This window comes from Protobothrops mucrosquamatus, unplaced genomic scaffold (assembly GCF_001527695.2).
Source record: "Protobothrops mucrosquamatus isolate PMUCROS unplaced genomic scaffold, P.Mucros_1.0 scaffold754, whole genome shotgun sequence".
Classification (NCBI taxonomy): domain Eukaryota; kingdom Metazoa; phylum Chordata; class Lepidosauria; order Squamata; family Viperidae; genus Protobothrops; species Protobothrops mucrosquamatus.
In genome coordinates this window covers 306,787-317,888 of record NW_015387024.1, presented here as the reverse complement: position 1 = coordinate 317,888, position 11,102 = coordinate 306,787, and the positions used below count along the sequence as shown (strand labels likewise).

The 11,102-nt window shown below is 39.7% G+C and overlaps 1 protein-coding gene across 1 annotated transcript in view; it reads left to right on the top strand.

The window, feature by feature from the left end:
- The window catches only part of EBF2 (EBF transcription factor 2), a 202,928-nt gene that overhangs the window by 140,590 nt on the left and 51,236 nt on the right, over positions 1 to 11,102 (top strand). Inside the window, exon 7 of the mRNA XM_015818501.1 lies at positions 7,930 to 8,011. Coding sequence (XP_015673987.1) covers positions 7,930 to 8,011 — 82 coding nt within the window. The remainder of the gene's footprint in view (positions 1 to 7,929; positions 8,012 to 11,102) is intronic.

Here is an 11,102-nt window from a genome sequence, read left to right as displayed (position 1 = left end):
CCCCCAACTGTCTTGTCCCTGGAGATTTCACGGCTAAATCTGGAAGCCAGATATAAAAGTTAGAATCTGATTGCATTCTGTATTAGTTGAAGTTTGTGAGTGATCTTCAGTGTACTGTAGTGTCATAGGTAACACATTGGAATAATCCAGGTAAGGGGATATTAAGTGTAAGCACTTTTCAAGGGGCAGAACAATGTGGTTTATTTCCCCAGACTTCATACAAATATGGTTCAGCATATGAAAGGATCAGCTGGATTGATATTTTTCATTCAAGGCAATCAGTCTAGTAAATTAAAAATCTAATCCCAAGCTTTACTTCAGTAGTTGAGATTTTCCCAAATGCTCCTGCTTGCTAAGCCATTGACTCTTTTTTTTTTTTTTAGGAAAAAAACCCCTTATATTGACTGAGGATGTGATAAGATAAAAACGAGGGACTCAAATTAGCAATATGCTTCGTAACCGCTCAGAGGTTTAAAACGATAATGCCTTTAATAAAATCCCTAGTTTGGTATTAAGTTACAACTAACTTTAACTAAACTTGGAGCCAAGCTTGAGCTATGAGAAATGAATCAGCCAAACAAAGCTACTTGCTCTATTTTCTTGTCTTCTGTGCCTGCTAACTCTCTTATTTTGAGATCTTGGGTGATCCATCAAGACCATAACCTCTTTGTGGAGATCAGATGCCAACTTAATCCTGGTGGAGGCATACTTTTGTGGAGATGGTCCATTGATTTTGGGAATAGTGCCACTTCCTCCAAAATGTCTATGGAGATTCTCAGTCATCCAGATCATGGTTGTCCCAAAGGTGCTTTTTCCAAGGCAACTGGACTTACTTGTTTTTCCTTGAAGATGTTTCGCTTCTCATCCAAGAAGCTTCTTCAGCTCTGAGAAGCAAAACATCTTCAAAGAAAAACAAGAAAGTCCAGTTGCCTCAGAAAAAGCACCTTTGGACTCCAAAGGCAATGAGGGATAATCTCAAGCCCATTTTGGAGAAGGACACGAGCATAGCTGTGGTTCCAATAGCAAGAGTTAACTTTCTCTTGAGTAATTAGAGAAGGAAATTACAATTTGGATCTAATGCTACAAGCTGGTGATCCTACTAACGGAGTGTGTGATATAAGCATCTAAATGTATATATGTCCGTTTCCTAGCTGAACGAGCCAGCATTGTCTGAACATGCTTCCATGTGGCCAGTATGACAATATGCTGAAGGCACAAGGAATGCTGTTACCTTCCCACCGAAGTGGTATCTATTTATCTACTTGTATTTAGTTTTGAATTGTTAGGTTGTCAAGAGCTGAAGCAAAACCAGGAGCTCATCCATCACAGGATGCTTGGTCTCGAACTGCCAACCTTCCTGTTGACAAGCCCAATGTCTTAGCTGCTCTGTCACTGTGTCTCTCCCCCCACCCCATCTATTCTCAACAATGAAATGAAAATATCAATATTCCCAGCTCCTAAGACTCTCTCCCTTCTCTAAGGTTGCCTGGTTCTCCTTCCTAAGTCTTTTCCAACATCAATTTAACAATGAAACTCCAGAACACGGCAAGTAAATATTTCAGTCGCTGTCATACAATGATATTTGTTGCCCATTGCTTCTGGATTCTTTGCAGATTTTACTTTTTTGTTTTTGTTTTCTAATGAAAATAAAAATTCATTTATGCAGTGAAAAAAAAGTCGATGTTTTCAAGAATTATGTATACAACAGATTGTATCATTTTTAATATTTTTTTTGTTCCTCCTAATAACATTGGCTATTTAAGAATAATTGTAAATGAATCAGATATGTCATATTTCCTTTGTGTCTGTTTTTTTTTTTTAAATTTATAGTTTGGGAAGTTGACAAACTAGAATTTTATTGAAGATATAACACTTTAATATGTGCAGGGACACATTTTTTTTCTCCCTTGTTTTTTTTTTATTTCTTTTGTGTTTGTGTGTATGTGCATATATGTTTTATTTTCTTGTTGGTAAACCTTGGGAAAAATATATATCTTTCTCCTTTAAAGTTCTAATTCAAAGCATGAATGTGTGAGTTCTAGAGGGACTTTGGGACTGCGGTAAAAATTCGTTGTCATAGTAACAGAAAGGGAACTAGGCCTAGCTCACCTGGGACTTTAACTTACTGCAAAAGCTTTTTTTTTTTTTAGACAAGCACTCAGCAAGGGAAATAAATAAATAAATTGTTCGTTGAGTTCCCAGTTGACTTTCAATGCCCACCCCTCCTTCCAACCATTTCCCTCTTCTATAAATGCATTTTATTTTGTCCTGCAGCCTTCATAAATTTTCTGTGTCCCAGTTAAATCTGTGGGCTTTTTTTTCCCACCCTCTTGCAATTTAAATGCACCACTGAGATGCTGGGATAGACTCTTCTTCTCACATTCTCTCCCTCCTCCCTTCCCTTTCTCCCCACTTTTCTCTCTCACCCACCCCTCCCCAATCATCTCTCTCGGAAAAAACATTTCCAAGTACAATAGAGTAAAGATGCTCCTAAACAAACAGAAAGCTGAACCTATTCCTGCAGCATTTTAATTATTTTTTCTTTCTTTAGCGGAATCCATTTGACTGGCTTTTCCAGTTCTAATTTTGGCAAAGTTCAGATAAAAAGCAAACTGCTCTGCGTAATTACCTTGTGAGAAATACAAATATATGTTTTGCCATTGAGTTTTTCCAGGGTGTTTTTTTTTTTTTGACTTCCCAGTCTACCCTTAAGCTTTAAATATCCCAGTCTAGCCCAAAGCCTTAGTGTCGCATGATAGTTTCTTTTCCTACTACCCACCAAGATTGACCCTGCTTAGCTCCTGAGCCCAGACCGGCTCAGCCAGACCCCCTGAGGCCACGTTCAGATTTACAGTTTCCCCATGCATGGCTAATATAGCACAGGATTGTAGGCTGCAAAACAAAATGCTATTCACACTTTAACCTCCCCTTATTATGTGAATAATTTTCTGCTCTTTCAGCTACAGATATGATATCCAGACCCCCAAATTATGGAATAATGTTCAGCATTTACTGTACAATGATTGGGAAAATATCCATTTTTCTTGAAACATCTTTTCACTGTGGATATATTCATGCCGATACCGGTTAAGAAATTAATGGTCAAATCCTTTTATCTGTGAGATGCCATCTTTTTCTCTTGCCCACCCCACCCATCCATACTCAATTTTTGGATCATGTTGTGTAGCTGTCATGGCTAGGCATGATGCTTTGAGATTTTCTTAGGTCATATATTTAATGCAAAAATGAATTCAAGTCCCGGTAGCCCGATCAATGCTCAAACAATGGAGCATCAATTGCCATGGCTCGTCTTGTCTTTTGTTTAAAAGCTAAAGGTTTGCTTCAAGTTGATTTTGAGTCTTGGTGACCACATGTCATGTTCATGGCAGCAATATAAAATAATTTGCCATTGTTGTCTTCAATGGTTTATTTTTATTTCCCAATCCAGCCTCCTTGGATTTCTTGAGTTTCTCTTATCTAAGTTCTGGGGGAATAACCAAGTTTGGCTAAATGTAGCTACCTGCTTTAGCCAGCTCTTGCTTTGTTTTCCTTTAATTTTTACAGAATGGCCTACAGAGCAAAGTTACAGCCAGCCACGTCCAACGTATTTATTTCACATTAGTTTGTTTAACATTTATTCATCAAATTAAAATTTCAAATTCAAACAAACAAAATGAAAAATAAATAAATAAAATGTGACAGGGACAATAGGCACATTTAGTATACTTATCCACACCCGCTTAAGGACATCTTAAATATGGGGTGAAGTCCACAGAAGTTAAGTTGGAGTTAAAACTATGAGCATTCGTAGCTGAGACATCTGAATTGGGTAGAATATTCCAAACTTTGACAACTCTATTACAAAAATCCATTTTTTTACAATCAACTTTAAAATGGTTTACATTTGGTTTAAAGCTATATATTTATTATTTTATTTCCAACATACTTATTTCTATTGCATTCATCCCTAGCCAGTCTTCCCCAACCTAGTGTTCTTCAAATGTTTGAGGTTGTACCTTCAGAATTTCCAACTGCTAGAAATTCTAGTAGTTGCACATTTAGCATATTGGAAGACCCGAGGCTGGAACAGGATGGTCAAGTTAGATAGAACTAGAGACTCCTAGGAAAATAAGATACCAATGGTAGGATAACTCCATGCACCCTTTCTATATAAAAAGAGGAAAGTTAAAAGAGGAAAGATGTACTAATAACGTTGCTGTGTTCTGACCAATAATGGAATCTTTCCTGAAAATTTATTGCAGTGATCTTGAATGGGGACAAAATATAATATAGCGAGTTATTGGGAAGTAGCTGTTGACTTCCTATTCTGTTGATAGGAAGTCTTCCAGTATTGTCCATTTTCATAATGCTAGAGTTATTTTGCTCTGAGTTTAAAGGACTCAGTGAGTAGTTCTGCGTCTGTCCTTTTGAAAGCACAAATCTCAAGTACTTGTCTTCATCTGTTGTTTTTTTAGAACATTTACTACTGAGAAGATTCCAGAGTACTAAAGTGGGCTTTTCTCTTGTAAAACATGAGTAAATGCAATTACATAGAACTAATATGTTTATTGTTTGTCTTTTATTTACATCAAGAGTGGACAATGTTGTTTCTGCTGAAGATTGTATTCTCTTGGCCTTTTTCTTTGGGACTATAAAGCAAAGTAGGAGGAGAAGGTGGAGGCAGAGATGTCTGTTTCTGACTTTCCCATTTTTCTTTCTTTCCTGCTCTTTCTACCTTCTTTTTCAAGCAACAGACACAGAAAAGACACAAGAATTCTCACCAGAGCTCTCAAACTCCTACTAAAAAGCTTGGAATTTGCTCAAGAACTAAATTGGCTGAGTGTCCCAGTGTGCTAACTCACCTACCCTTGATTTACAGTACCTTCTTGCTACTCAGAACAAATATTCTCTAGACAGTTGACCATAAAATATAAGTACCATTAGAAAAAGTAAAACACCTATAATAAAATTTAAATTAAGTCCAAATAGACAGACTAGAACCAAAGGTTAAAAACATAGGTGGATGGAGGCAGTTGCAAATAATAGTTGTGGAAGAACTGAAGAAGTCATAAAAGGTTTTAAGACTGCTTAGCTTGGGCATGTGAAAAAGACCTTCAGCTAACTTCCAAAGGTCTGACCATTAATGTTTTATATGATTAAAAAATGTGTTATATGATCACATACCTCTTCATATTTATTAGTATATTTTTATTCTATTCTTCAATTAAAACTCCAATGTATCCTCCTCCTCCTCCTCCTCTTCCTCTTCCTCTTCCTCTTCCTCTTCCTCTTCCTCTTCTTCTTCTTCTTCTTCTTCTTCTTCTTCTTCTTCTTCTTCTTCTTCTTCTTCTTCTTCTTCTTCTTCTTCTTCTTCTTCTTCTTCTTCTTCTTCTTCTTCTTCTTCTTCTTCTTCTTCTTCTTCTTCTTCACCTTCCACCTTCTGCATTTCTTGGAGATTTCTTATCCAACGAAGCCTAAACCATCAGAATTTTTTTTTTAGCCCAAACAAATTTGGCCAGGTGCCACCATTTCTTGAGACTGTTCCCACTCATATTTATCATACCAAAATTCCACATATTAGGTCAAAAAATAATACCTGACCTAAGAGAAGCGTATCAATTTCCTGATGGGACTTCTAATCTAGAATTCATCTGTCTTAATCCAACATATTTAACATTTCAAATTAGCTCTTAAGCAGAACCACACCTAATTCCCACATCACAAATTTGCATTCCCCATTCAACCAGCACAGATAAAGTTGCATGCCTACAGATGCATTGTGATATTTAAAGACCTGGACTTGACTCAAAGGTGTTTTTCCAAAGGGCAACAGGACTTTCTTGTTTTTTTTCCTTAAAAACATTTCACTTCTCATCCAAGAAGCTTCTTCAGTTGCTTTTTGGAAGAGCACCTTTGGAACAACCATGACCTGGATGATTGAGAATCTCCATAGACAGTTAGATGTGGACTTGAGAATACCAGATACCAATTTCCAGCAATTGTAGAATCAAAAAGATAAAATTAGAAGGGGAGTATTATAAATGCTGCCTTACAGCACAAAATAAGGCAACCCTCTAGAATATAGGTGGGTGGAAGGCTCTGTGAGCAACTGATGTATGAATTTCTATCATTTAAATTCCCAGAAGTCTTGTAAAATGACTTAAAGTGAAATGCAGAGGTTTGCCCAAGGCTACATAATGAACATAATATGCGCGGTAGAAGTTTAACCCTTTGTCCCTGACAGGGGCACTCAACATCTCATCCGTTGTACCTTTTGGATGTCATTGCTTTTTCTTCATGTTATCTTTCCTTCACATTATGCATGCTTCTTCGCTAAATTTTATGAAGCTCACAAAAGAAAGAAAAGCATATTTTCCAGAATATGCATGGGCTGGAAGTAAGAGAGGATGTGTGTGTGTGGGGGTGTGTGCGTACAAATTAGAAGAAAATGTTGCTAAAATTAGGGAAAGTATAAAAATGAGGGTACGTGAGAGGGAAAAGCAAGGAAATAAGAGCCTGTTCTATTTATTTATTTATTTATTTATTATTATTTATTATTTAAATTTATATACCGCCCTATCTCCCTTACGGGACTCAGGGCGGTGAACAGGTAATAATAAAAATCACAGTAAATATTACATAAAAGCCTGCTCTAAAATATAGAACCCCTAACAAAACCCAATCAAAACTACGCCAGGCCGGCCGCATGGAACAGATGAGTTTTCAGGGCTCGGCAGAAGAGGCGCAGGTCCGCAATTGTACATAGGTCAGGGGGCAGGTCATTCCAGAGGGCAGGAGCTGCCACAGAGAAGGCTCTCCCCCTGGGGGTCGCCAGCTGGCATTGTCTGGCCGAAGGCACCCTAAGGAGGCCCTCTCTGTGGGAGCGGACTGGTCGAAGGGAGATATTTGGTAGGAGGCGGTCTTGCAAATACCTAGGTCCATTGCCATGGAGCGCTTTAAAAGTTGTTACTAACACCTTGAAGCGCACCCGGAAGGCCACCGGCAGCCAGTGCAGCTCGCGCAGGAGAGGTGTTACATGGGAGCATCTAGAGGCCCCCAAAATCCCCTGCGCAGCCGCATTCTGAACTAGCTGGAGCCTCCAGGTGCACCTCAAGGGGAGCCCCATGTAGAGAGCATTGCAATAGTCCAGGCGGGAAACAACGAGGGCTTGAGTGACCGTGCGTAGGGCGTTCTACAAAATGTTCTGTTGATGTATTTGGAAAAAAAAAGAAGAAGAAGAAGAAGCAGAGAGGAAAAGAGTACATTTGGAGAAATGGTGTCAAAAATACAGGCAGTTTTTGTTTGGACTTCTAAAAATTTGTGCACGGATGTGGAAATCTTACAGAATGGAAATAAATTTTTGAAAACAAAAAAAAAAGTGAACAGAACCAAATTCAATTCTATGGAACTGAACCTTATAAATAGATTTTGCACTTTCTTCTCACCTCACAAAATGAGCTGCACCTCTGAAAACGTCTCTATCATTAAGAGAAACATATCAAAGTATCCTGATGGAGTTGTAGCTTCGGTGTGGACCTTCATTGAGAAAGTCAGTTTTGCTACAGAGTAATGTCTGAATGTCCTTTACACTCAGGGAAAAGGGAAATGAGGCGTTCGCTGTACTTCTGTCCGTGTATTTGCATATATAAATTCATTCCCTTTGCACTCCTTCTATCTTTCCTTATGTGACTTCAGGGTGACAAAGCCCTGGTTCCCGATCATTTCAGATCTTGCTTTGCAGATGCAGCCAGAAATGTCATTTTAATCTGTTTTAATTGACAAGTCTCCTTTTCGACAGTCAGTTGGTATCCCCCTGATGGTTCCCGCCACAGGGCACAAACACATTGGCGCAAAGCAACTAAATGATATTAGGGTTTAATTTCTTAAAAACGGAAGATGTCAAGCCCGTTCCCTTTTCTCCCCCTGCAGATTCTTCTTAAAATTCTTCCTCAAGTGCAACCAGAACTGTTTGAAGACCGCCGGAAACCCTCGAGATATGCGACGGTTCCAGGTAAGTGATGTGGGATCCGCTGTTAAGTAAGTAAGTTGTCTGTTTTTTGTTTTGTTTTTTCCTGGCAGTACCTCTCCATTGCTCATCACTGACGCTGCAGGTAATAATTGAGATGACAGTAAATGATAACCCCCATCATAGCTTGTGGAAGGTTTTTTGTTCTCTGTGTTTATCATGTTCAATCCTTGCTTCCTCCCATTTTTTTTGGGGAAGGAAAATCCTCAAGAGACATCGCACCAACTGGAGATGTGTATTTGATTTGACACTCCAAAGCCAGACGCCCGCATGTTGCAGGGTCTGCTTGAAGGAACCTCAGATCTTTCCACATTTTTTTCAAAATATCAAAATATTATGTGCCAGGGAGTTGTGTACTTCCACAACTCCCACTTTAGGTTTGTTCCCAACTGTAGCTATTCCAGCCCCGGTCACTTTAAGAACTCTCCCTAGTGAAAGCAAGTAGACCCATGGGATGTTGAACCAGCTGCTTTTCAGGAATATCTGCCACCAGTTTCATCATAGCTGACGCTGATGTATTGAAAAATATTGGCTAATAAAAACACGGGAGGAAGGGAAGGGAGGCAAGGTGGACAGGGAAGAGGGTTGAGGGGATGTAAGCACTAAATCTTATTTCTTTTCCTCTCTCTTTGACACCCCTTAATCGTTTAAGGCTGGTGGCACAGATGTAAGACTTTTGTGGTGATTTCTGCCCCCCCTCCCCTCTTCTCACTATAAATGGCTCTGAATTCTTTTTGCTGAGTCTGGCTACCATTGCTTGATGCAGATATTCCTCAATTTACAGCTCTAATTCAGCCTGGAATTATAATCAGACGTTCTGGAGGTTGTTAAGTGGGTTAACCTGTGACTGCTCCCAATTCCACAACTTTTTTTTTTTGCAGTGGTTGTTAAGTGAACATAGTGGTTATTAAGCAAATCTATTTTCCCCAGTGGGCTTTCTTTTTTGTGGGAAACTGGAAGTGAATACTCAAAAGCAGAAAAATCCGCCCAAAATTGCACAGAAATCTGCAATGTTTATATAGGTCAGTGATATGAAAAGTCCTATTAGGCTTGTATAAATTGGTTGTGCTATACTGTACCTCAGCGAAGGGCCAGGAAATATCACAATTTGCTTCACTTGCATACAAACACACACAAACACAGATACACACCCAAGCCCTCTTCCAACATTACCAGTTGTAAAAAAAGGCTTTTATGGACAAAGAGAACCCAGAATTTCATCCAAGTGAAATATCAGCTCAATGATTTGTGAAGCCCTAATTTTTAAAGTGCCACCCATCTCTCCATAGAAGCTAAATCTGAATAATTTAGGCAGTTTGTCCTGTTTCCTGAAATTTCATTTTGTCTTGAGGAAAGCAGAAGGGGCCATGCTAGTAGGGCTGTCCAGTACTTTGGATTCAGTTTCCAAAATAGCTTTGGCACTATGGAACTACACCCAGAACATCTTCTGCAGTGCCATAAAGAGACATGTCTTTTCCTGGGTTCATATGGCCTATTTGAGGATAGCGGCCATAGGTTCCTGGTCCGACTATGAATGCGTGTTATAGTCACACCTTCATGGATTTCAAAGGAGCAATTGAGGAACTGAATCCAAAGCACTATAGCAGCGGTTCTCAACCTATGGGTCGCGACCGCCATTTTTTTCCCCCGCCATTTTTTTCCCCTTTTCTGGCGGGTGCCTTACCTCCCTTGGGCTGGGCCAGCTGGTGGTCGGCCTGCTCCGTCTCTGCCGCTTGCCAGCTATGCCTCGGCCAGCGCAGGGGGCGGAACCACGCATGCGCGGTGCTCCCGGGCAGGGAAAGGCCTCGACTTACGACCGGTTGGGTAGTCCTCGACTTACGACCGGTTTAGTCCTCGACTTACGACCGGTTTAGTCCTCGACTTACGACCGGTTTAGTCCTCGACTTACGACCGGTTGGGGGTCGCGGCACTAAAAAGGTTGAGAACCACTGCACTATAGAGCAGTGATGGGGAACTTTTTAGAGACCGAGTGCCCCAAAACTGCCCCACCCCCTGGCCTACCCCTGCCCTGCCCACTCTGCCCTGCCCACTCTGCCCTGCCCCACCCTGCCCCACCCAGTTTTAGGAAATTTCTCCTTAGTTTTAGGTTGGTTCTCTTCTTGATTGATTTCCGTTCATTGCTTCTTCTCTTGACTTCAGATGCTTTGAAGAATAGGTTGACCCCCTCTTCCCCTTCAATATTGGAACACTGCTATCATGTCAGCCCCAGTTCTTCTTTTCATTAAATTAGACATTTCCTGTAAGAACTTTCCTTTTCCTTTTCCATAGTAGGTCACTGACAGCAAGATCTACAATGGTCATAAATGTGAGCCATTTGCCAAGTACCTGAATTTTGATTATGTGACCACTGGAGTGGTGCAATGGTCATAATTTCAAGGACAGGTCATAAGTCATTTTTTTCCTGAGGCTATTGTAACTTTGAACCATTGTTAAATGAATGGTCAAAAGTCGAGAAAACTATCTGTGTTCAGCAATATCTGAAGAGCTTCACATTCCACACTCCCTTAGTAGAGGCCGTTTATTCCAAATATGTCTCTACTTTCTTGCATTGGAATATTCAGATTGGTTCCCTTGTTAATTTTTTGTTTTTTCAATATACTTACTCCATCCCCAACTGCTTAGCTTTGGCCAAGGATCTACATCCTATACTTTCAGTCCCTGAGACCATCTGCTTTGCATACATCTCAGCAGTCAGATAGGAAATTGCTGAAACTCAAATCAATTTGTAAACAAATTTTAGAAAAGGCAAAAATGTTCAGCCTTTGACCCAGAACTTAATAGGAGCCAGAACATGGAATAGCCTTTAATTGCTAAATGAAATAAGAAGGAAAAGAAAAAGTCTTTTAAAACAATTTTTAAATGTTTATATTGGGATGGGCAAACCACAGCCTATCAGCAGTATACAATTTCCAGCATCCTGGGTTTACCCAAATTTGTGACAAAATGATTGCTTTTCTCTGGCAGAGATTTTGGTTTTAAAGAGTAGAAATGAGAAAAACTTTCATCTGCCGGTCTTCTACTTTCCAGATATTTCCTTGTTTCTTCTAAGAATATC